Source organism: Fistularia commersonii, chromosome 3 (assembly GCF_037954325.1).
Source record: "Fistularia commersonii isolate RoL2024-O1a breed Wild chromosome 3, RoL_Fcom_v1.0, whole genome shotgun sequence".
Classification (NCBI taxonomy): domain Eukaryota; kingdom Metazoa; phylum Chordata; class Actinopteri; order Syngnathiformes; family Fistulariidae; genus Fistularia; species Fistularia commersonii.
The window spans coordinates 16,798,378-16,825,134 of record NC_141286.1 but is presented as its reverse complement, the minus strand read 5'-3'; the positions used below and the strand labels follow the sequence as shown (position 1 = coordinate 16,825,134).

Below are 26,757 nucleotides of genomic sequence, written 5' to 3'. Positions count from 1 at the left end.
CTTTTTCTGACTAAATAATCTCAGAATGATGAGCAGACACTGTTTTCATGACGACCTCTCACACAGATTTCCGCATTCATTAAAAAAGCAATTTTTTTCTCATTTGAAACCTTTCTAACCACCTATGTATTAGAAAAAATAGGTATTTTTCCACACTAATTCATCCGCCTTAATCCTGACAATTTTCTCATTTACCATAAACAGAACTAATTTCCTCTTAGTATAAATAAAGACATCATGGTATGTCTGGTGAGTGAATCATAAAGGGAACGCACATTTTTAGGATGTCGGTAATGTATATTAGTTCTGAAAGTAGAGTAGTACTGACCTGGTCATGAAGCTCAAAGACTCCTGGGCTCCGGCAGCAGACTGACTCACGCTGTCCTCTTGGTTTTGCCTGCTCAGCTCTCCCAGCACAGGACTCACCCCAAGCACCAGCAGGGCACAGCGGTGGATCACTGAGTTACAAGCAGCAGTGTAGAGGTCCTGGCCCTCAGGGAGATCTGTACTGCCCCTCCTCACTTCCTGAGACAGACTGCCATCCTCCTCAACACCACATCCGACGCTTCCCGCTCCTCCACTACGGGACACGGAGGATCCCAGGCCTGTGCTGGTGACCCTCTCTCTGTCACGGCTGCGAGCCACCTCCCGAGCTGAGAGGAAACATTGAAAGATTTCTGTGTTGTGCGATAGGCACAAACACACAAACAAATAATGCTGGGTTAGAGGACAAGCAGAAGCTGCATTAGGGTTTACTCCAGGTTTACTCATGCAAATTCCAAGTTTCATTACCACACTTTTTAGCCCAACAATAATTTCATAAGCTCACGCCTCTTCATCATTGCATGACACAGGTATAACAACAAATTCTTCAGAATAGAAACCAAATGATGGTACCAACATCCTGACCTCCTGTTCTGTAGTTCCATAATTAAATTAGAATCAATTGATTCACTGTGTTATTGTTTTCCACAGTAGTGAAGAATATTCAGGAGGTCACTTTCTGTTGATTTAAGGTCATGGGTTGATTTTTAACTGACTAACAATTTTTTTTGCTAAATCAACAGCACTAAAAAACATCAAGCAATTCTGCATGGTAAAATTATACATCTTTCAGTCTCATCTTGATGTAAAATTTCAATCCCATTGGACATTTTTGTCAATCAAAACATTTTTCACACATAAAATAACATACGACTTAGTCAAATGCTACAACTCATATAGTTAAACCCTTCTCATTGGTACAACTAATTTAAGTCTTCAATGGCTCTAAAACTGTACCTAAAAATCATCCTTGTGCCAAATGCAGGTTGAACATCCCATATTTAACTCTCCCTGCTTCATACCTTATATTCTTACCTTAATGTATCCCCAATACCTGTGAGACCCTCTCCAGCCCTACACCCAGTCTCGCGCCCTACGCTGTTCCTCAGCTGCTCTTCACTTAAACTCAGCATTGTGGGAGCCAGAGCACCACTTTGGAACTCTGAGGCCATCCATCAGCTGAACTCTACTGGCAGAGTTCAGATCTGAGCTCAAAAAAATGATTTTTTTAAATCAGCAAATGAATCTCTTTATATTTTAACTATACCTCTTGACCTCACTTCACCCTTTCATTTTTTATGGAAGATGCAAGGTGACATTGTGTGCTTTTTTATGACTATACAGGAGATCATTTGAAGGGTGGAAACATTAAGTATGTATGTTGCACACAAAAACCCCCAAAAAACATGAGCTTAGGTATATATTATGTATGAAGAAGTGTTGCACTGTCAAAAGATTATTGGAAAGGAAGTTACAAAAAGTGATTTCTAAATTTACCTGAAATATTCTGATACTTTGAAAATAAATTGTATTTTTCTTTCTTTGGCAATTTCTATATTATCACCAATCAATATGGTTGATAATTGTGACACATTGAGAAAATGCACCTAAGATGTAGCTGGATAATTTTTGCATAATCTAAAACATTCATGAGATAATATATGTGAAGATAAAAGAAAGCAGGCAACATGGAGAGATTTCAAAGACTTAAATATATAAATTAAAGTATCCCTTATGTTCCTGGAGATAAGCACACTGCAAGCACGATGACATGCAGCTCCAGAAAGGGATTCTTACTTCCAGCAGTCATGACTTCATGTTCTCTGTCATCCTCTTCATCATCTTGCTCCTGATGTCCCTCTTCTCTCTCACGGTCTGCTCTCTCTTCTAGTTCTGCCTCCTCATCAATGGTGCGTGTGAACGAGTGTTCTTGGGGGTCCGTGTCCAGAGAGTCCTGGTTTTCTGAAATCTGATCATGTGTATTCAAAATGAATTGAATGAATGAAAATATGTGCATTTTTAGCTAATTGAAAAACACCCCACAATTTTTCCATAGTTTGAGAAACATAGATTGCGAAGTGTCAAAAAGATGTAAGATTAGTTTAGAGGACATATACTAAGCAATGTTACACAGCTGTGTACTCACCCTCCTCTCCCGAGAAGAAGACCGGGTCTGGATGAAATCCATATTTTTACAGGCCAGCAGGCGGTTTCGTACCTTGTAAACACTGCGATACACCTCTGCCAGGGTTTTAGATGGCTGGTACCTGGTGAGAAAGTGCAAAATTGAATGAATTTCGAAGCCAATTCACCTGTTTTATGACAATTTGGGTTTGCACTAGGAAAACAATATTACACAGTATTAAAGGGGAAATAGATACATTTTGAATTATTTATGTATACTATCTTAATCTGATATTGAACTGTGGATATTTTGATCAAAAACTAATGTTAGGTGTATAAATAAATGAGTACATAAATATGGAAAAACAATATAGATTTGGAAAATAATGATTGAAACCTGCAGAAAATCACATCTGAAATCAGATGTAAACCACCAGAGCACCTTCGAAATTACAGGAATTGAGTAAGCATTTAGGCAGGGGCACAAGTTTATGCATTTTAACAACAAATTAATATTTCAGAAACACAAATACTGGGCTATATTAACATAAAGAGAGATGCTGCTGAATATGGCAACAGTAGAACAGTGTGTTACATTACCTTCCCTCTCCACAGGCTTGACCCACCAACCCTGTGTGTTTTAATAAGGCTGCCAACACAAACCTGGACACAGTGTCCAGGAGGGACTGATTACTGAGAGATGCGTTATCCCAATCTGGAAGACAATCAACAGTGGATAAAATATTGTGACATCTCTAATATCCTTCCTGGCAGAGTACCAGTGACAGTCCAGACTCAGACCTTTGCTAATAGCATAGTCCTGCATGTTGATCCAGAGGCTGTTGGCAGGTTCCTTAGAGGAGCCCATTGCCAAATCCACCAGGACACTCATGTCAGGGCGCACAGTGCAGTCGAAGGGTTTTTGCTCTTCATTGCCTGACAGTGCTGCCTCCAGCAGTGAGCTGATGCAGGTGTCTACAGAACAAAAAACAACAAACTAGACATCTCAGCATCAAGGAAAAGACAACAAATAAATAATGGAATACAGAACAAAATTAACAGCATAGTAACATTTGGGATCATTTCTCTCATCTAGTTATGAAAATTTGCAGTGATCAAAGAAATGACATTTTCCCTCTCTACCTAACTGAGGGATATCCATCTCCAATCCATTACTGAAAAGGGGGGTTTTGAGCCAGTAAGCAGTATCCTGTTCCTCCAGTGAGGTTGGGGCTCCTTGTAGCATCCCGCCAAGACAACGGCCAACTAGCAGAGCAACTGTCCTTTCCAAGTCAACAAGCCACACCCAGGATAGTGCCGGCTGTGGCAGGGGCATTCCTGTGGCTGGCTCAGCAAAGTCGGAGGTACCTAACAGATTACAAAGGTTAAATCCAATCGTTAGTTGATAATCAAATGTATAATGCCTTACATTTCTTTCAATCTTCCATCTTAATGCTGAAGAATGGGAGCTGAACATATGACGGAACCTCTATCGTTTAAAAGTGAATAGATGATACTGACTCAGACTATTGCTTCCAGCTTAATGTCCAGACATTTATAAATATGCTGTGTGGTGCAATGTTTCTTCAGTGGCAGTGCATTTTATAATGCAACTGACAATATTTGGATTTCCTTTTTTTTTTCCAGAAATAGGCATATGACTAGAGAAAATTATCAAGTAAAGAATTAACCAAGTTGAGTTTATCCTGAAAATTGTCCTAGTGAGCAGAAAAAAAGGTTAAGGTTGGGACATATGTTTAATCTTTTTCTGTTTTGCAAATTCCTATAGTTTATTTCAAAGCATATGATCATGCCAGGAGTATATTATATTACATTATATAAGCAAAAATTTCAAAAAAATCTAAACCAAATTTCCATGGACTGGTGGTGAATTTATTTTTTAAAAGTACCCATATTTTAATGAGAAAAAAGTTTTATGAATATCGTAATTTTGTCACATACAGTCCAGCTTTTGTGCTGAAGAGAGTCAGTGGATTGAGGAGAACTGAGACATTGCAACCATTGGACCGCTTGACTTGTAACATACTTTTCTTTGGCAAGAAGGTGTTACCACAGATGAAACCAAAACTCTGAAATTTCAGTTTCTTTAAGCTTCTCTTTTATCCTCAACAATGAAGGTTTAAAATTCCAAATTATTTCTATAAAAAGCACTGGAAAACACACGGCAAATCTAAACAGAGAATATTAGCATGATAAAGTACTGAAGGATTTTCCTGTTTTCAGATTAAAACAGTCAACAGTTTTTCCATTGTGTTGATTCATTATTATACAACAGCAAACTAGCATGCTGAAATATTGCATACTCATTCTGTAGAGCATAATAAGGCAAAGAGAAAAGTCGATTATCTGAAGTAATCTGACTAAATAAGCATACCAAGGCAAGTTTAACAACTGGAAATTTTCCATTTCTTGGGATAGATGATACGGTATGACTTTCTGGATTATCATCAGTGCAACTCTGACCAATGGTAAATCAAATGTGTTTTTAACTAAAACTATCCCTGATTAACAAGTTGCCTTTCCATCACAAAGGCAAATCATAGGTAAATGTTACACGTGAGCAGGAAGAAGCAGGCAAAGGCAGAACTTCATTAACTTCATCTAGTTTTGTTCAGTTCAGTGCAGTACTAAGAATACACTGCCAAGAGCAGATAAGAGTTGCAACTTTTGAATATTTAAAGTAAAGCTTTATTTGTCTGTTGTTATGCATTTCCATGATTCAGTCATCAAATAAATACATGACTCATTCCAGATGAATTGTCACAGCTCCACAAATATAATTTTCAATTAACCAATGTGTTTTGCTATCCTCAGATTCTGTGAGGAACAGAGATCCAAAGAAAACAAATTCCCTACGGTTTCCCATCAAAGGAGTGTACGAACAACATGATTTATGGACAATACAGCTGATGTACCGGTAATGTAACATGGGAATGATAATAATCCACACTGCATACATATTTACTGCTCACCATGAAGAGGCCACTGTAGCTCCTGGTCCTCCAGAGGGGAAGCAGCAGGGAGCAACCTGTTCAAGCGATCCAAGGGAGGCAGTAGGTCCAGTAGGTGACTGAGCAGCGGCCGGGCCACTGACACAGGAAGGAGCAGCAATGAGTTGATGATCTGGCACAGCATGCTGCCTGCTGCCGACACGTAGATCACATCTGGAGAGGACACACACAAACAACATATTTTTGAAAATCATAAGAAAAACTAAATGCGTCAAATGTAATATTCATTTCTTCTGAAGTCCTAACCTTGTAGATTCTCACGCAAGCTGCCATTCCAGGAGCTCTCTTTGATCAGAATGGCTGAGCGTGAAAAGATATCCGTAGCATGGGGCAGCAGGAGCTGAAGGTGCTTGTGCAACAGAGCTACACTGCTGCAGTTCTGAGGAAACACAACAACAGTATCATTTTATGTGTCTATGTAGGTTCTCAGTCATCCAGGTCATGTTGTGTCACAGAGGTAGGCAAACTACGGCCAGTGGACAACATCTTTCTCGTAGTATTGTTCATGCTGGCCCTCGGTAATTCACATCAACTGCTATCCCATTTGGTGCCTACATCTGTAAAATTCTTTTTTTTTCCTACAGCACTTAATTAGTACTAGCCGATGGCTCTCTCCTCTTCTCTTGATTTGATCCAACATACACATCACCCCTCATGATCAAAATAAGTGGACAAAGAGATAGAAAATTGACAGCGAGTGTTCAGTTCCCAACAAAGAATGTACTGCATAATACTTGATAACTTAAGTATGACCCAGAGCCATTTGTCTCTTTAGTAATGAAATGATTGCTTTCAAGAATGACCACAATATTTGCAAACTATGCAAGCAACTTGTTGTCCTACAAAAGAGTTGCTACTGATGCGATGTAAACCATTAACTCACCAACTCCGCAAAACTTTTTTATTCTTCAACATACTATTAGCACATTACAAATGAGTTAATAGGCAACAAACGACAAACCGATAAACAACAAACAAAAAAATTCGCATGACAGCATTGCTGGGGGTGCTCTGCAACATGCTAGAGAATCCAGTAACCTGCAGCATGGAGGATTCTTTAGTTGTTTCTTTGATTGCTAAAGGTTTGACATGCGATTCCAGCTGGTTTCACGTCCTAAATCATTCATAGATGAAGATGCTCCCCAGGAATCACAACTGACTTAATAGTCTGACTGTTGTGAAGGACAATTTCTACCTCATCAAGCTGGACCATTTGCATTCCTCACTGAACAAGATTAAGTCTCCAATCCTCTGACAGCTGGACGTTAGGATGCCTGTATTATCTTGTTCTACTACTCTGAGGATGTCCTCTCTGAGGAAAACAACTACCACAGAGCCCAGCTTATCAATGAACACATGAGGCTGATGTGAATTTCTCTGAATTGCTAAGCCTGAATATGTGGTAGTGGAAGTAGGGAAGAATATTATAACTACAATATTAATATTATAGTAAGTATATTTAAGGATAGCCCATCAAAACAACGGAGTTGTCAATACCTCAGTGACAGAGTTAATGTGGCAGTAGGCTAACAGCTGCTTCTGCAGGGAGCAGAGTAGCTGGTGGAGGTGAGCCGGTTGGTTGCTGTCAGAGGAAGACATATCCTGCTGCAGCTTGTCACTGTTTTTCTCCAGCTCCCCAAATGCCTGGTCCTGCAAACATAATGTTCACTGAAAGAAGAACTGGGTGCAAGGGAATACTTCAAAGGTTCATCGAAGGGCTTAAACTCGGCAGCTGTGTGTGTGTATAGATAAATATGTATGTACACACACACACACAAGCATATATATATATATATGTGTGTGTATATATATATACACACACACACACACACATACACACCCATAAAGACACACACACACACACACACATATATATTATATATACATATACACATACGTGTGTGTGTGTGTGTGTGTGTGTATACATGACAAACAAAACATCTGTGATTTTACATTACTTGAAATAGGTAACAGTGAATGTGCATTTATATGTCCAAACTATTTAATACACAGGCTTATCTAACACAAGCCACATCTACTTACAGTGTAAAAACCAAGGTTCCTCAGCAGGGTCTTCATCAAGATCTCAGCTAGGTGGGTATCAGGGTGGCCTGCTGTATTGCAGTAGTTGGGATCTGTTGAGGCTGTAAATCCTGGTGCAGAAGGCAACACCTCAGGACCATCAGCAGGAGAGCTGTAACCCAGTAGTGAAGCCACGTGGGTGTGGTCCTGGAGACTGGTCAGGATGATGTCCAGCTGCATTCTCTGTGGTATAGTCACACTTTTCAGTAACACAACCAATCATGTCAGCATAAGGAGAGATACTTGATGCCTGTTACCTTCTGAGGTCTAGCAAGGTGATCACAGCCTAAAGTTAGGCCGAATGTATTTGGAAGATTACATTATGGCAAACATGTACAGTAATGAGAAAATCATACAATATTTTTGAGTGTGCTTATTTGGTTTCTGTCCCTCAAATGTTTTCATCACCAACTGTAAGAGCCCAGGGAGATGGAAGTGAGAAGAATAGGTAAAACATGGACAATGGTGTTTAAAAGTAGTCAACAGCGGAGACTGAAGACTACAATTTGTTGCCACTGAGGATGGGCATTAAAATCCAAATAAACCCATTGAATTAAAAGACAAATGAGTAGACAAACTTAAGCACAACATTAATCATCAGAGGGTGATATCAAAGGTGAATGATCGTACGAAAGAGTGCCCCTTTTCTCCTCTGAGTGGACAAAAAGTGTTCTGTTAATTGCAGAAAGTTGAAGAAAAGAAAAAACAATTCGGAAAGCCCTAGAGAGTAGAGTACCTGTCCTTTGGAGAGACTTTCCCATCTGTCGGGCCCCTGGGGCAGCAAGGAGTGAAGCAGCTCCATCCTCTCTCTCAGCGGAGGCAACAGCATGGTTGCTCCCACAGAGAGCGTTTCAATCACCGCCTGATGGGGCAAACACAAACCACGTCATCCGTAGACAAAGCTCACCGAGACAGGTCATTAAAGTGGCTTATACAACCTAATTGACTTGACATTCAGTCAAAACTCCTCAACTGCAGCTATCCTTCTTAGGGATCAATAGAACTGTATCAACACTGCATTATCCTTTTCTAAGTTACAAAATTGAAAAACAAAACAAAAAGTTTTATAACTATGAACCACCTGTCACAGGTGAACATGACGTGAATAGAACTAAACATTGATTGCGATGATAGCATATTAGCAGACATTGTGAACTCATCTTCTGGAAAATGTGTTTTTAAAAGTTTTTACTTTCTTGAAATTATATTTAAAGAGATATTTGATGGTTATTACTTTAATTTTAACAAAACAATATTTTAAAATGCAGTACAACACGTGGAAAGCTTCGAAATTATATGTGTGAATAAACATTTAAATGTACTGTACAGCTATTCAATAAAGCACACACATGAGAGACCCAAACTACATACTACAACACTGTATTATTTTATGCATTTTCCATTCTTGTACCTCCTGAATCTCATCTGGTACAGATGAGTCCATCAGTCTGAAGAGCAGATTCCTTAGGGGCCTGGCCTGCCGACCTAAAATACTGGTGGCCACACCCCCGGCTAGTGCCAGAGCCAGGTGATTGGACAAAAGCCGAAGGCACAACTTAAGGAAGTTATGATGTTCCCTGCAAATAGTGAAATGCAGGGACATTACTTTGGGTAATTCTACAATCTCAGTATACTTTTTACAATGCAACTAATTCATAGCTTTGACTATTTTGAGTGTCTTTACCTGGAGGAGGGGAAGGGAAGAGGAGGAACCTCACTGTTGATACCATCACAGTAGCGCTCCAAGAAGGAGCGCAGGTGGGAAAAGGTGCTTTCTTCCAGGTCCACACAGTAAGGCCTATGCCAAGCCACTACTTGTCTAGAGAGCCAGTCAATAAATATTTTGGGATTAGTCACATTGAAGGTGTCAGCCAGTTGGACTACATTTATAATCACAATATTTGAGACCCATTTTTCTGAACAGATATGTATATCACAAGAAATAAATTATGAGATAAAATTTGTGTTAATAAAAATAAATAAATAAATAAATATCTCAAGTGTTACATATAGCCCTGTTGAGGCGGACAGTAGAGGTGCTTATGACCCTTCAGGACTGTTAACAGTGGGCACGGTTTACATCCCGGATGTTCATGGTACAAGGTGTTCCTTTGTCAGTTTAGTAAAGGGTTGATAATTAGGGTTTTCCTTTATCTCGATTGTCTTTCCTCATGCGGCCACACGGTTTCAATTAAACCCTAAAGCCTGTTGTTACTGCAAACAGTGAATGAGCTAGCAGCTAACCTGTCTCTGGGAAGAGCCGTCCAAGCCAGGCTGTGGGAAGTGCCGGCTGAGATCTGCTGAATGGCCACCCCATCTAGGCCGACCACCTTCTTAGGCTTGGTTATGGGCCCAGTGGAGTTGCCCTGGCCACACTGACCCATAGAGTTGTTTCCCCAGGCATATACTTCATTGTCTAGAAAGCAGCCAGATACATAAATGTAAATGTTACATTTGATCTGACTTTCATGATGACTTATATTGAACTAGGAGTACATTGGGAGAAGTCTGACAGCAAATGCATTCAAAAGAGAGTTTGAGAAGTTGGAGGAGGGTAGCTTTTTTGTTGTGTTATAAACATTGGTCTTACCAAATGTTTCAACAGAAAATAGCATGCCAGTATAATGACAATCAGACAGTAAACAGAATTAAATAAGCAAGAAAAAGCGAAAGTATGCAAATGTGGTTCAGTAGCAATGGCACCAGCTGTTAATTGTTAACTATATGAAGATATAGGTCAGGCCTGGCCAACCTGTGGCTCCCAAGCCACATGCGGCTCTTACATTCATGTCGATTCTTGTATTTGTGTGGGGTTTTTTTGCTGTGTGCAGAGAACACTGGAGCGGCACGTGATTGCACAAGTAAAAAACACACAAACACAAGAGTCGACATGAACGTTAAGAGGCCCATGCGGCTCAGGAGCCACAGGTTGGCCAGGCCTGATATAGGTGAAAGAAGGATAAAAAAGTACCATGAGATAGTGCCAGACAATGGCTGTCCCCAATAGAGATGTCCACCACTCTTGTGGTTGCCAACTCCTCAATTAATTTAGGTCTGAGTGCAGTGGCCTCAGAGGAACCACATCCTAAGCAGGCTCCACAGCCCCAAGCATAGACCTAAACAAAGGCAACATCAAATAATGCGATGTACATTTAAATCCTTTCCTCAAAAAAAACATACTGATGCAAGATGACAAATTTAAGACAGATCCCTGACAGACCAGAAAGTTGAGTTAAAAAACACACACACACACTCACTCACGCGCACGCAAACGCGCACACACACACACAGACAGAGACAGGAGAGTTTTACAATTACAATGAAATAATCAAGTACCAGTGTGTAACAACAGCAGCATATGTTTCCCACTTAGGTAAAAATTTTATTTTTCTCGACAATAGGTACTCCATTTGGTCTCCTACCTGTCCAGTGGAGGTTAAGGCAAGAGAAGACTGGCTTCCCGCACACACTTTTCTGATGAACATACCCTGGAGGGACTCCACAACCTTAGGTTTATAGACCCGGTTTGTGTCACCATGACCAAGTTTGCCTGCAGGTTACAAAAAAAAAAAAAGCTGAAATCCAAAACACTAAAATGATTTGAAAATCATTTCAACAACACACGGAAACCTAAATACAAGCAAATTCAGTAAATAAACAATCTGCAGGGAATAATGAAACAAATATCTAAAATTGTTACTTTATTTGTGAACAATTTAAAATGGAAACTAAAGCCCAATGCCAGAAAGTGTTTTTTATATAATATATGCATTCAATTTTGAAAAGCCTAAACAACACAGAATGCAAAATCATCCAATCTAAAGTATTATTCTTGTTAGGTTTAGATTAGCAACTAACACAATCAACTTATTTCAACATTGATATAGGAGAATGTTCTTATTATAAACCAATTGACTATGTTTGACTGTAATTTGGCTCACACACCATTGTCCCCTCCTCCAAAAGACCACACAGTGCGGCCATCCTTTGACAGTGCAATAGTATGGGAGCTGCCACATGACACCTCTCCCACATTGCTGATGTCTTTAACAAGGGTAGGAATGTTTCTGCTGTTACTGTCACCATGACCTGTGGTTGCAAACAATAACAAAGGTCATTCATTTAGACTATGGAGAACAGAACAACTTTCAAACTTTCAACTTTTCAAACCTTTTAAAGTTATCTTGAAGTTCAATCACAAAGAAACGGTTTTACATATTCGCTGTACATACATACAGAGCTGAGCAGAAATACAGAAATATTATACGGTTCTCTTTTTCGACTGAAAACTGGAACCGACAATGAGGTCAACATTCCCTTTTGCCCCTTTGTTAATTTAGTTCACAATTTCAAAAATCATAGGAAATCAGGTAATCATTTAGCTTTTAAAATAATCCATAAAAATGACATCAGATTTAAAGTAATTTTGAAACCATTCTGTAAGTTTCTATCATAAAGGTGGATATGTGACATACATTAATAATAATACAAACATTTGTTAATTAAAAACTAGCTCTAGAATGTCATATCATACTGCCATTTACCGATAAACACAAACCTCTTTTGCTGATTTTTGTCACAACTGACTCAAAAGCTAAATATCAACTAGTGTTGCTTAGATAACCTGCCAACATCAACATTTGTCTCGTCCACCAGTCATAACTGTTCAGCTGAATAAATGAAAGGCTGTTACAGACATTTGACAAAGCACTGATCTTGAAGAAATATGTTGCCTCAGGGTACAATAATTATCTTTTATTGTGAAGGAGTATGTTTGTTCTAGCTCATACTGATCATTTGAGGCTTTAACATGGACAACAAACATGTCAAGATTATAATCTTTTTAAGGAATACTAGATATACCTATCCCTCCATATCATTGCAATATCCTTTGAAACAAAAGAGCCATTTGTAAATTTTCAAAACGATAAGTCTTATAGTTCACATGACCAAAATGGGATACATTTGAAGCAGAAGACTTCTTTTTCCTCATTGTGAAAAATAAAGAAGAAGCTCTTGCTTTTTCTCAGAATTACAACCTGAATTAAATTACTTTATTTAATAGAGTGTTTTTTCTGTTTTGTCTTTATACTATTTTCTCACAGAACAAAATTACCACTCTGCTCCAAACTTCTCTTCATGTATTGGTATGTTTTCAAAAATGCCTCTAAAAATGATCTGACACAAACAAAATTAAAGAATCACATAAAAGCACAGAGTTGCTCTATATCCAAGGCCAAACATTCAGAAGAAAGTTTTTTTTTTCACCTGTCTAATCTTTCAAGGAGACTCAAATTTGAATTCGGACAATTGCATTTGTCAACTGCTGTGGGGACCCCTGAAGGGAGTAGCCGAAAGGAAGATACTGGTCTACAAGGATTTCATGACTGGATCTTCTTATAAACTATTGCTATTTTACCTATTTGAAAAACCACACAATTTAGTCGTCTCACCTGCTTAGCCAGAACATCACTGCATTTAATAACAACAAGGCTTATGTATCTATGTAGAGATACCACAACTTTTATACAGGCTAATATTTCCATTGTGTGACATTTTTTGGCATCTTTTTAACTTGAAATTATACAGCTTACCTAGTCTTCCAAAGTCTCCTTCACCCCAGGTATACAGCTCTCCATCCTCACTAACTGCAGCACTGTGTCTGTAGCCAGCAGACACACACACAACCACCTACCACAGAGCAAGCAGACTGACACATTATCACACATTGCGGACAGGAGATTAAGGATAAAAATGTGTCTGGAGTTTCTCTTTCCAGTATTACCAGGTAATAATTTACTATAAAGCAAATTAAATACAGTCAGTGACACCTGGGAAATTACACCTCAGGAATAGACTTCACAACATAAAAATCAAAACAGTTTAAAACCTACCTTTCCCTGTAGTGGTCCCTGGATAAGTTTGGGATATTTCTGTGTCGAGCTGTTTCCGTGACCAAGTTTGCCATAATCTCCATCCCCCCAGCTGAACACTTCACCCTCTGTGGTAAAGGCCAGCGTGTGCCCATCGGACCCTTTGGAGGACGACACCTTTTTGATGGCCCGATGTGGTTCAAAGGTCAGCTTCTTGAGCGTGGACTGGTTGTTGGAGTCCCCAAGGCCCAAGCGGCCATAGCTGCCCTTCCCGCAGGCACGCACAGAGCCATCAGAGGAGATTACGAAAGTGCAGTACTGGCCTGCCTCAATCTGTGGAGTTTAGGTTAAAAAGGTCTATATTTTTGTGTGCAGTTGAAAAAAAAATAGTGACATCTCAGGCAAGAAAAAACACTCTAATGGCATTTTCGACTACCACTGTTCTACATTTCATTTAGAGAACATACAGTCTATCCAGAACTATATATTTTATCAGTTTAATTTGTCCTTTTTCACAGTTCCTGCAGTATATATATATCCACATAATTTAGTTCACTAGTCACTATGAAATTACATAGAATCTCTTTACTTTCCTTTTGTTATCTTCACAGTCACATTTTTCCATATGAAAAACAATAAAATCATAATAAAAGCAAACATTCAGAAATAACCTAAAAAAGTTCACAGAAAAAGAAAAAAAATAGCAATCAAAGAAAACAACTTCGACTATATCAAAGAATCATGCAAACTTTTTATTCTTGGATATATCTCATTATTAATTGTATATATTTAAATAAATAAATAAAAACCTGTGATATGAATTTATATAAATGCAGAACAGAAATGGAAATAGTGCATTTCATGATCATTGTGTTGTTTAATTTTTTAAATTTTACCACAGTGAATACAGGGACAGTGGAAAAAAATGTCTTCAGAATAACATGACATTCGGTTTGACCATAAACCAGCCCTGCATATTTTGTATCTTGATACAATGGGTAAAGAGAGAAAAATAAGAATGTTTGTAAAGATAACCAGGGTACTTGTTGTCCATATTAAGAGGACATTTCAAACTATCCGTGACAAATTCTGTTTTTCACATTACTTTGACATGAAGTATAGCGTGCCTATGAGAGAACCAGTGTAATTTCAGTTTGAATGCATTGCATCATTATGTCAGCATGGATGCTCAATCTTATGCTGATGAGTATAAAATACTTTGCATCTAATGTAAAGTGTTTATGACAGTTTTTCTATTTTCCAAGATAAATGCAGCACAACAATTTTTTCCTCTTTCAGCGGTTACTGTCATGCTGCCCTAAATACAAAACGCAAACAGAATTCTTACTGTCTGTGCATCAGCGAAACTGGGGGCCATTTTGGGCTGCAGAATCTTCTCTTGTGTCCCCTCTACAAGTTGGTGGCTGCTATTACTTCCCCACACATACACCTCACAGGTTTCAGAGACCACAGGAGCCTCACCGGTCTGTATGCTATCTGGACTGACACAAGTGCGGGAGTAGTCGGATGCCATACGACACACCTGAAATGAATACCAAAATGATAAATCAGATATTAATTCTCTGGGACAGATTCTTCCAGAGTCCAGAAACAAAGGTGGTTAAATCATTTGTGAAGAAAAATTGCCATAGTTCTTATAAATGCACTGCTATAGGTTATTGTCTGGTGAAATATTCATGTGGAAAATTATAACTGATTATCTAGGATCATTTTTCACAGAAATAACAATTAAAAGTTCTACATAAAACAGGCAAAACATATCCAAAAATCATAAAGTCTATAAAAAATAACAATTCGCAGGAAGTACCGGAACCTAATATGGAAATTAAGTATAATATAAATTATTCCGAATAAATCGAAATAGCATACCATTTCCCTATTTGAATGAAATTCTGGATATAACAAGTCGCATTTAAAATGTGCACAGGCTTTTTTGTTTGTGTACGAAGCTTACCTCTTCAAACAGACAAAGTGCTGCCTCATACAAAGAACACAGCCCATCAGAGGTCCTTGTAGGTTCCCTCCACTGACTTCGGTCTGCTGAGGAGCCCTAAAACAATCACAAACCAATGCCAACTAAATCCGAGGCTAAAAATTGACTCAATATCACAAATACAAAAAAAAATAAAACCATAATAAAAGCCAACATTAAGAAATAACCTGAAAAAGGTCACAGAAAAGGAAAAACAAAATAGAATACAACATTGACTGTATCAAAGAATTGCAAACTTTTTTGGTCTTGGATATGTCTCATTTTTAAAGCAGAGATTTAAATTTAAAAAAATATTTCAGTGATATTAATTTATATGAATGCTGCATTCAGACTTCTTGTATAACAGATATGATGTGAGTATAGGGATGCGAAAAAAAGGCTTCAGAATAACATGACATTCGGTTTGACAGTCAACCAGAGCAGCACATTTTGTAAGTAGACAAAGACAATGGGCAAAGAGAGAAAAATAGAAACTTGTTGTCCACATTACCAGGGATGTTTAACAGATGGAGTGCTAAATTCAGAATGTAGCGAGTTTCTCTAGTTTAAGAAGAAATCTCAAGCTATCTTGAAAAATCCTTTTTGTCACATTACTTTGACCATAAGTTATAGTGTGCCTATGAGAGAGAACCAGTGTAATTTCAGTTTGAATGCATTGTGTCATTATGTCAACATGAGTGTTCCATCTTATGCTGAGGAGTATAAAATACTTTGCATCTAAAATCAAGTATCTATGACAATTTTTCTTTTTTAAGAAATTAAAGCATAAAAAAACACCACGGTCTGACAAAACTTTGATGGAGATTATTCGGTTGCTTTTGTCTATGAGAATTCACATGAATAAATAGCTTTGGATGCAGTAACAGAGCTGGCAATGCTCTGTTACTGGTATGACTTACAATAAACTGATTAATTTTAATTTCATAATTTTCAACCATTTGGTAAATATGGTGAATTTGGAAGTCTAGAAGAGTCTTAAGAGTGATTAATTTTACAGCCATTAAAATTAACCAAGCTCAATTACTGTGAGTCTCTCATGTGTGTGCTTTATTAGGGAGAATGGACCAAGAAATCATATTTTTGCCTTATGTATCACAGGGGAGCTTGCATGAAAAGCAGGCCCTGAGTAAGATGTTGTCAACACTTCCATTTATTTAGCCGTGTTTTATAACATTGGTCCAAATCACTTGCTCTCAGATATTACCATTTAATAAAATGAAAGGACAATGTTTTGGAGTCGCGGGGACTCTTACTTCACACATATCCAAATGCTTCATTGTATGTTGCACATATCCAAATGCACTGCAGACAGCAACCCTTTTTATTAACAATGGCAGACTTTTAAACATGGTTCACTTATTAAATCACAGAACATTTGATGAAAGTTCACTTACCAAAGACCGTCTCATCTGCATAAGGATGTTCATGAAGCAATCATAGCCGATGAGTCCCTCCTGGCTCTGTAACACTTTACTCTGCTCCATGGTACTGACAACAGCTGATGCAGCTAGAGCCATCTCTATCCACTCCAGCAAGTAGCGAAGGGACCCTCGCTGGGAGGCCAGCCCAAGTAATAACTCAGAGGCAAGTCGGCGGCCTAAAATATCAGCCCCTGAGTTTGGCATGGTCACTCCCTTTAGAAAGGTAGTGACCTGGGCCAGGCAGTCCAGGCCCATCGGTGGGATCTTACTCTCATTGGCCAGAGAGAGGGCTGGGAGGGAACTTACGACATCAATGGCTGTATGAATGACATCATTACACAAGTTTATGCTGCCACCACTTCCACCTCCAGGACTGGGCGGAGGAGGCATCATCCAGCTTTGACGCAGCAGAGCGAAAAGAAGGCTGAGACCTGTGCGCACACCCATCTCAATGAGTGCATCAGTGCTGGAGCGTGGCCGCTCACTGACAGAGTGTAGATCAGCCGAGCCCGAACTGTTCTCTGGAGAGTGTTGCTGCTGCTTGACTTTCCCCTTGTCGTGGTACTTATTAGAAAGTGCGTAGAAGATGCGTTGGAGCACCAAAACACGTTTGCGTAAGGCAGAAGCAAAGGGGGAGTCAGAGCACACCATTTTGGCCAAGGCCAACTGGCTGCTGAGCAGAGCATCCAAATAATGCTCCTGCTCATCGCTAGAGAGGGACTCACGCTCAAAGTCTGGCAGCTGGGGACCTTTTAGACACAGCACCTGCTGGGGCAGAAGTACCACCTCTTTGTTGGCAAGGAGCTTTGAGTAAAGCACTGAAACTCCCTCTCGTGTAGCGATTGACTCGCTGTCCTCTGTGATCCATGAGCTGTTCAGGTGCTCCAGCCATTTCAATTTTACTGGGGGTATCATTAAAGCCATGGCATGTCACTCTGGAGCCATTAGTCCTGAAAAGATCAACATCATAAAACATGCTCAGATTATTCTTTCAAATCCAGGTGATGATCTACAGCCACTAAACACATCATGGGCCCAATTAAGAGAACATCTAGTGAAACAGATTTGTCAATTGGATTCTCTAAAAAAAATAATGTTGAATTAGAAAATTGAAGTTCCCTTCACAGCATAGGAATTCAGGATAATTCTGTCACTAAAATTACATGACTTCCTCTGGGTGTTTAATTTTAAATGTCCTTCAGGAAACTATAACTTGTCATTCTGTTCATCAGTGTTAATCTGACTTATATGGACATGGATATGGATTGGATATGTCATCAGCGCAACAAATTAGTCAATAAAATCTAACCTTGTCTTAATACCCATTTAGGGAGTCTTTCTTTCAAGGCTGTTGTATTAAATTTCAATGTCAAACAAGTGTGGATAATAAGCTGTTGATGATAACTGCCTAACCCCTCTCAATGCTGCTTTACTATCGATTTCCCCAAAAAATATTCATGTCAAATCAGTATCATGACAATAAAATCATGGAATATTTTTGCAGTGTCTATTTTTGGTGCCGCTCTTTGTAGACAGCCTTTCTACTCTCCTATTACAGACAGACGCATGTAAGTGAAAGCAGAATTCAGTTTAATGGGTTGAATATCATAGTCAACTTACAACAAGGGAATGGGAATGAAGCCATAAGTCAAGAAAAACAACATAAGGACATTTGCTCACAATAATAAGCATTTTAAGAGAAACCTGCAAAAACTGATATCTATGAAGAAATGTATTCATCTGTACACAGTATCTGTTTAAGCAAATAGTAACATAAAACCTGTAAATATGAGACAAAACTGAGTTATATTACATTTAGTATTCTGGTATTAAAGCACGCTATAGTCTGCTTGTTCCTCAGAATTGGGAGATGATTTTGTACGATGCTCTAGAGTTAGAGGGGCAAACTGCTTTTTCTGATTATCAAGTTTTCCATAATAAAATTAATGTTCTCACAAGGCTGATGAACAAACATATCTGTGCCTTGCACTGATTAAGCCTTTTGAACACTAAGATTGCAACATTTTGTTCTTTGCAAAGTCAGCACATTGCTACATTAGTGGTGGACATATGTTCAAATCACTTCCTCAATGTGTCGTTTGTAATCAAATGATGACATAAATTACTGTAATTTTATCAATTAACAACAATCCTCCATCACACGAAAATGACAAAAAATATATAGGCTCTTCGCTAAACATCTGTTTATCTAATTTTTTCAAATAATACTATGGTTAGTGAACTTGAATTTGGCATGGCAGAAAAGCAGCCTGAAGCAGTCAGCTGTCAACCAATGTGTAACATTCATGAGCAACAGTGCACTTCCCATTTTTTTAATTTACATCACTATGTTACAACTATAAAGAAAAGAAAAACACCAATAGCTTTTCTGAGACATCAGCAGTCTGACAATGCGGGATGAGCACTGAGGGTAATGCCACTCATTAGGTCAATGTGTGCTTTCACCTCAACCCCAACAGCGACAGTGGCAACACTAAGAGGCTATCATGGTTTTATTTATTTCTATTGTACCTGCCATATCTCATATTTGTGTCACTACATTAAAAAAAAGGGTCTGGACGCAATAAAACAGTCAAGCCATAGATATTTGCTTAGGACAGCATTATTTAGGACATTTATAAATGTATGAATGTAAGGCCAAAATAAATCTCGTGCTACTGCTGTTTATATGACCGTTTGTACTTGATACAATGTTTTCATCAGCCAGGTCATATGAAAATAAAAAGATTTCAAAATTTACCTCTGTTAGAATTATTTATGTTCTACTTATACCTTTTCTTCAAGATGGTTTCTCCATTTGTTTTTTACATTTATTATAAGGAAGTAAAAACATCCTTGTCAGCACAGTTGGTCTCTGTCATAGTAATCCATGTTTCAAAATAGTAAATGCAGGAAATCCACATTTTTGAAAATGCGTCACCAAATGCTATAAGACTCTGCTTTAAAGAAAACCATCCCTTAACAAGCAGGGGGATATGAACACAATTTTTCAAGAAATGCAGAACCTGCACATTCTGATGTGGATGATGGAGAGGGGTGTAAAACAATCAGTGGAAAATATCCCACAAGCAAGCAAAAATTTTAAAGACATCTATTGGTTCAAGGTATTTGATACTTTGAAACATCATGCATCAAGACTTATTGATGGGCCAGCATCTCGGTTTTCCAATTATTTCATTTATCCGCTTTCTTCTGCTTCGCACTCAATGCCAGAAGAATATTTTCCCTTTCTCGACCAATCGTGCCAGATCAAAAAACGAACGAGCTGCGATTCAGTGTGTTTTCTAGCAGGTTCGGGCAATCGTGACAAAGGAGAACTTTTGAGCACCCTGTTAGAGGGAATTTCATGTGAACTTCCCGCCTCGGGGCTTCTCCGGTCGCCTACGCAACTCTTTGGATGTGATGAGAGTCACTAATAGCGGCTGCAATCGACACACCACTTAGTTTGGGCAGGGTGATCACAAGCCGTCGGCACCGAGCTAGCTAAGTGGACAACGGCCCGTGCTATTGCTAACACCCCCTTTGGTTCTGACTGAGACTGTTAGCATAGCCTGCGATGAGATATTAGTGGACAGCTAGTACCGTGACACATCTTGCTTAAGCAGACCTGGTTGCGAACCTACTTGCGGTGTCACTGTTATTCAAGCTATGTTTATAATCGCCGAACGCATTCAACGTTATGAATTGCAGGTAACATTAAATAAGACTGACAAACAACCCAGATATGGCGACATACTCTAACATACACAAACAAACAAATCAATGCTCGGTTTTATATTATTGGGGGGTTTATTTGCAAAATGTGAGATTGACGACTGTCAACTAATGCTAGTGTTTACGTTAGCTAGCGTGAGCTAAGTTCTCTAACGTCACTTGGCTAGCAACGCAGAAATGCCTAACTGAACATAAAATGTGACCGAGAGCCTGATGAACAGGTATGACATGGGGTTTAGTTATACACCTCATGAAGATAAACAAGTAAACACAGTTGTAAGGTTTGCACGATAGAAAAAACCTTCCTAAAGCCAGACTTTTTTGGGTCCGTGTCAGTTTTCATTTTCTGTTGTCTCATAGCTGGTTAGCTTGCGGGCTACATTTAACTGACGTTAGCTGAAATCAAATCTCGCTTACCAGTAACTGTCAAATGCCGCCCCTTCTTCGTTGTTCTTAAAAGGTACTAGCTATGTTTCCTTGCACGATCACAGACGGTTCCTCCAACGTCCCAGGCGTTACTGTGCAGGGAGACACAGACGTGCATAACTACTCATGCCGACGCTCGACACTCCTGTACCCTCCCCTGCGGTAAGACCGGGGAGCTGCCTTCTGCTAAATACCGACCCCTCGCCTAGCCCCAGCCCCGAACTGTGACGTGATGCCCGACTGTCTCCCTTCCCTTGTCTGTCTCTCACGTCCTATCTGCCTTCCCCGCTGTCTCTTCGCTCGTTTGTTTATGTCCGATTAGGGTGCGTGTGCTCGTACCATGTAGTCCATACTGTCATTCACGCCCAAACGTGCGCGCGCACGCATGCACTCACGCACGCACGCACAAACACAAGAACTTACACACATAGAGTCCACTACACTTGTGTTTGTTTATTTGTTTGCAATGTTAAAGAAAAAAAAACATTTAGATGTATTATTATCAGATGAAGAATTATTAATGTTATTTCAATAGCGGTATATATTTCCCATATTTGCTATTTTAGTCTAAATGCAAACGCTATCTACATCCGTTAGTTGGTTATGTTTGTCCTCTGTGTTTAAGACTTAACATGTCCAATAATATTTTTGATCACCTAATTTTTTACTTCTTCAAACATTTTTCTCTTTAAAGTGATAACAACATCACATAGTTATAAAGATTAAATCTTTCGGTTATCGAGGGAACCGCTACATCCTGGTTGCTATGAACTATTTCACCAAATGTCCAGAAGCATTTGCAACCCCCAAGCAGAGCGCCTTTACCACTGCAGAGCACTTGGTGAACAAGGTGTTCTGCTGGTTTGGGGTGCTGGAGGACCTGCATGGCGACTAGGGGTGGACCTTTGAGGCACAAGTGTTCTGTGAGGTCTTCTGGTACCTGGGCGTCAGGAAAACGCAGCGTCTACAGCCCAGCGAGGAAAAAGGGCCTCTTCCCGAAGCTGATGAGCCACTGGGTTGGGCTTTGTACTGTTTTAGAGGTTAAACTAGTGCAAAGGAGTCACTTAGTGGTCCTGCACAGAGACAGACTGGCCCCGTACCAACCCCTACTCCAAGCAGAGGGTGAGACTGGATACTGCCCACCAGAGACCCCCCCCCCCCGACCTTGGCGACACCGTAGGACCGCTTTAAGGACTTTATTATGAATGCTAAGGTTGCTGAGGACAACTAACACGCTTGGTGGGGGCTATGCAGCATGCAGTGGGGAGACTGGCCGGCAGAACCCCAAAATCCTGGGGTACTTCTGGGGTGATTGGGAACCTCTCATGGATCTGTGTTAGAGAATTCCATTGTTGAAAAGCTATACAATGTTGTGCTTGATGTCTGACACTAACCTGCACTTTTAGTTGTTGTCTCGCGGGGGGTTGCACCCACAGTCTAATTGTTAGTGCTGAAAGAGCTCCCTCGGGTTTCTGCTGTTAATGGACTGAATTGAAATAATTTTCTAAAGAACATAACACTGAGAGCATATTATCCTTAACTCCAATTGTTACTTTGTTAATCCCAGTTCACCACAATTTTATACACATATAAAATGTGTGATAGCAAGCAGTTACCATTAGGAAACATAATGTACAAGAGAGTGGACACCACTTATTATTGCGGGTGAGAGTTAACAGTCAATCTGGGCCAGTCTGTGTGTAGAGCATGGTACCGAAATAAGGTTAAGTAATGATAAGGTGTTGGTCCACCTTGGGGATCCAATTTAAATTTGACACAAAGACCATTTCTTAATAAGCAGTTTTTACCTTCGATGTTTTATTTACGCTTCCTCTTCAGTTGATATAATCACAAAATATAGTCCATGCAGCTAGATTTGCATTGGCTTAGAGGGCTCATTGATTCCCTATTGACAATAACCAGAACTTCATGTGTGGTTTGGACGATTGTTTATTTTATGGGTTATACCAGAAAAGAAAATATAATTTAATTCAGCACTGTGCGTTATGATCTGGCAAAAGATTGGCCTGAATAATCTAATTAAAACATTTATTATAACAACAATACCCAAAGAAATACTGAAATGTATGAGTTCATTTTCTAAATATAAGCCATAATGATATGCACGGCTTCAGAGGCCCAAGACCATTTTCATTTTTTGGAATTTTGCCTTTTTTTGTTTTCATTTATTTTCTTTGTGGAGTTTGCATGTTTACCCATAGCTGATTGGCTGTCCCTCCATGTTTCAGTAACCAATATCAAGTTTCTACATTATAGGCCCTATAATGTGGTGAGTAACACCACAGGAAAAGTATAGCGGATACTTTACTTTCACTGTGACTGTACAATCAAAATAAAACTTTCTACTTCTCATGGTTCTCATATGTCCACATGTTTGAATCCTACACAATGTTCAGCTGGAAAAAGACTTATCAGAATGAAAATCGGAAATACTTTATTGATTCCGGAAGAAATTGAGTATTAGTTCTATTCCTCTTGTAACTATCTCAGTCTTGCTGGAACAGATGCACTCTGTCTCGATGAGGCAGACTGATAATTTTGGATAGTAAGAAAAAAAAAAACAGATGGTGAATTTTACCAAAATAAGACAGAAAACAGCACATCTGACAAAACTTAATTCTGTTACTTATCTATTACAACTAGCTACTTCACCATATTGATTCATGATAGCCAAGTCACAATGGCTGCTGCTGCACAGATCTGTTTTTGTTCAGCCCCCAGTTTAGATGAGATGGTATTTCAGTTGTTTTTCCACCCATTTTGCCTTCTTATACACACAGCCGTATGGTACTCAATGTTGCATTTTCTCTGAGGTTTGTTCTATTCTGTAAAAGAAATTAAATGTGTCACTTTGATCTACTATAGCTTAAGGATATATTGTTTTCCTTTTTAATTTCTGCTTTGCATGGAAGATGTATCTATTTTTATATTCTGATCATGGTCTGCGTTCTTAGCTCGATCAAATTATGTACTCTCAGGATAGTAATGAGAATCTACATCTTGGCACCAGAAATATATGCTGGTGTTGATTTCTCCTTCTTGCGGTTTCATCTACAAGGGGCTTATAATTCCTAATCTGTTCCAGTGCATTATTCCTATTGGCAACACATTGCGTATCATGGCTGTGACAAAAGAAAAGCCTGTTGCCGACATGCCTGAGATGATTCAGCAGTCTTTCTTTTTTTGTCTCTTCGACAGCGTGAAGACGTAAATTTCAATCTCAGAAGTTTGGAAGCTGACGCCTGATGCCTTCACCCCAGTCTGTCTTAGGGTAATTCAGGCTACAATTTTGCAATTACACAGTTGTGATGTAACAAACTGGACTAGAAAGACTGTTTTCCCTGCTTTGACAACAATTTTGAACAATTGCACTCGACACCAACAGGAAACCTTCTAAAAACACTTTTTCTAAATGGCTGTCTGTGGTTTTACTCAGTACTTTTCAAGTACTTGTTAGAGTGGTTCTGTGTACTCTTTAACTGTTACTCCACGAATGAGAAAAGTATCAGTGTATTTGGCATAAGTAACAGAGAGTCAATAGATCACAAATATATTCATCCATCCATCTTCTCCCACTTATCTGGAGTCGGGTTGAGGGGGCAGTAGCGAAGCAGTGAGGCCTAGACCTCCTCTCCCCTGCCACATGGTCTAGCTCCTCTAGGGGGACCCCGAGGCGTTCCCAGGCCAGCTTGGAGACATGATCTCTCCAGTGTGTCCTGGGTCTTCCCCAAGGTCTCCTCCCAGATGGACAGGCCCGGAATACCTCCCCCCGGAGGCGTCCAGGAGGCATCCTGACCAGATGCCTGAGCCACCTCATCTGGCTCCTCTCTATGCGGAGGAGCATCAGCTTTACTCCAAGGTCCTCCCGGATGACCAAACTTATCACCCTAACTCTACAGGAGAGTCTGGATGCCCTGTGGAGGAAACTCATCTTGGCACTTGTATCCGCAATCTCGTTCTTTCAGTCACTACTGACAGCTCATGACCATACGTGTGGGTGGGAACGTAAATCGACCGGTAGATTCAGAGCTTTGCCTTTTGGCTCAGCTCCCTCTTCACCACAACAGACTGGTACAGAATCCGCATCATTGCAGACACCGCACTGATCCGCCTGTCGATCTCCCGTTCCTTCCTTCGCTCACTCGTGAACAAGACCCTGAGATACTTGAACTCCTCCACTTAGGGCAGAACCTCTTCCCCGACTCGGAGTGGGCATTCCACCCATTTGCGGTTAAGAAGGTGCTGATCCTCATCCCGGCCGCTTCACACGCGGCTGCAAACCGTTCCAGTGAGAGCTGGAGATCATGGCCTGATGAACCAAACAGAACCTCATCATATGCAAAAAGCAGAGACTTGACCCTGCGGCTACCGAACTGGATCCCCTCGACACCCTGGCTGCACCTGGAAATTCTGTCCATAAAAGTTATGAACAGAATCAGGGACAAAGGGCAGCCCTGGTGGAGACCAACTCTCACCGGAAATGGGTCCGACTTACAACCAGCAATACAAACCAAGCTCCGACACCAATCATACAGGGGCTGAACAGCCCGTATGACGGGGTTTGGTACCCCATACTTCCGGAGCACCCCTCCGCAGTATTTCCCGCGGGACACGGTTGAATGCCTTATCCAGGTCCAAAAAAACACATGTAGACTGGTTGGGCAAACTCCCATGCCCCCTTGAGGATTCTGCCGAGGATATAGAGCTGGTCTACTGTTCCACATCCAAGACGAAAACCACACTGCTCCTCTTGAATCTGAGGTTCAACGACCTGACGAACCCTCTTCTCTAGCACCGCTTTAGAGACCTTACAAGGGAGGCTGAGTGTGATTCCCCTGTAGTTGGAGCACACCCACCGATCCCCCTTTTTAAAAAGGGTGATCACCATCTCGGTCTGTCAGTCCAGCGACACTTTCCTCGACATCCACGCACTGCGGCAGAGGCGTGTCAGCCAGGGCAGCCCCACAGCATCCAGAGCCTTGAGGAACCCAGGGCAGACCTCATCCACCCCCTGGGGCCCCGCTACTGAAGAGTTTTTTGACTGCTTCAGCAACTACAGCCCATGTTGTTCCTTCGGGCTGTGCCTGGGCGAGCCCCATGGGTAGAGACCCAGCAACCAGCTGCTCGCTGCTGAGCTCCGTATCCGGGCATGGCTCCGGGGGGGGGGGGGGGGCCCGGTGACTCACGTCTGGGCAAGGGAAAACTGGGTCCAATGATTTTCTTCGCCATGGGAGGTCTTCGGAGCCACACTGGTCCCTCACGTGGGACCAGTTTACCTTGGATGACCTTTCCAGGGCCATAAAGCTACAGACAACATACCTCCCAGGATCAATGGGACACGCAAACCCCTCCACCACGGTAAGGTGGCAGCTCATGGAGGGGCACATAAAGATTAATTCTTAACAGCCTTGACAATGATTTTTCAAAAAACATTTTTCTCAGCATGTTAAAGAAAAGGCTCATCTGTATAATAGAAATGTAAATTTACAAATTCAGTGGGCTCAAAGTGTATCAATATCAATATCGCAAAAAATTAACTTCGAAAATACTTCAGGATCTACTTGCAATATAATGTAATTGCGTACTCAAAGGTTACTTTGAGGGTACTACTTTTGCATAATATATTTATAAAGGCAGCTTCATATGGCCTCTTGTAAAAAAGTACAGTTGAAATCTTCATCTGCAAGTCTACATCTGACAGATTA

At 40.2% G+C, this 26,757-nt stretch overlaps 1 protein-coding gene across 10 annotated transcripts in view; it reads right to left on the bottom strand.

Moving 5' to 3' along the window:
- Window positions 1–21,447, bottom strand: part of herc1 (HECT and RLD domain containing E3 ubiquitin protein ligase family member 1) — a 67,917-nt gene extending 46,470 nt beyond the window's left edge. For 5 of the 10 annotated variants that reach the window (XM_086143861.1, XM_086143864.1, XM_086143863.1 and 2 more), the window contains exons 1-23: window positions 21,023–21,447; window positions 16,844–17,820; window positions 15,411–15,506; window positions 14,784–14,978; window positions 13,457–13,768; window positions 13,157–13,253; window positions 11,508–11,651; window positions 10,985–11,112; window positions 10,534–10,678; window positions 9,807–9,978; window positions 9,247–9,381; window positions 8,974–9,139; window positions 8,299–8,424; window positions 7,524–7,745; window positions 6,978–7,130; window positions 5,727–5,859; window positions 5,442–5,633; window positions 3,592–3,816; window positions 3,250–3,423; window positions 3,049–3,163; window positions 2,471–2,591; window positions 2,122–2,293; window positions 329–677 (exon numbers count right to left, since the gene is read on the bottom strand). In XM_086143861.1, coding sequence (XP_085999987.1) covers window positions 329–677; window positions 2,122–2,293; window positions 2,471–2,591; window positions 3,049–3,163; window positions 3,250–3,423; window positions 3,592–3,816; window positions 5,442–5,633; window positions 5,727–5,859; window positions 6,978–7,130; window positions 7,524–7,745; window positions 8,299–8,424; window positions 8,974–9,139; window positions 9,247–9,381; window positions 9,807–9,978; window positions 10,534–10,678; window positions 10,985–11,112; window positions 11,508–11,651; window positions 13,157–13,253; window positions 13,457–13,768; window positions 14,784–14,978; window positions 15,411–15,506; window positions 16,844–17,794 — 4,523 coding nt within the window. In that variant the 5' untranslated portion in view covers window positions 17,795–17,820; window positions 21,023–21,447. The remainder of the gene's footprint in view (window positions 1–328; window positions 678–2,121; window positions 2,294–2,470; window positions 2,592–3,048; window positions 3,164–3,249; window positions 3,424–3,591; window positions 3,817–5,441; window positions 5,634–5,726; window positions 5,860–6,977; window positions 7,131–7,523; window positions 7,746–8,298; window positions 8,425–8,973; window positions 9,140–9,246; window positions 9,382–9,806; window positions 9,979–10,533; window positions 10,679–10,984; window positions 11,113–11,507; window positions 11,652–13,156; window positions 13,254–13,456; window positions 13,769–14,783; window positions 14,979–15,410; window positions 15,507–16,843; window positions 17,821–21,022) is intronic. The other 5 variants (XM_086143867.1, XM_086143868.1, XM_086143871.1 and 2 more) reach the window with 2 other exon arrangements.
- Window positions 21,448–26,757: the final 5,310 nt, after the last annotated feature.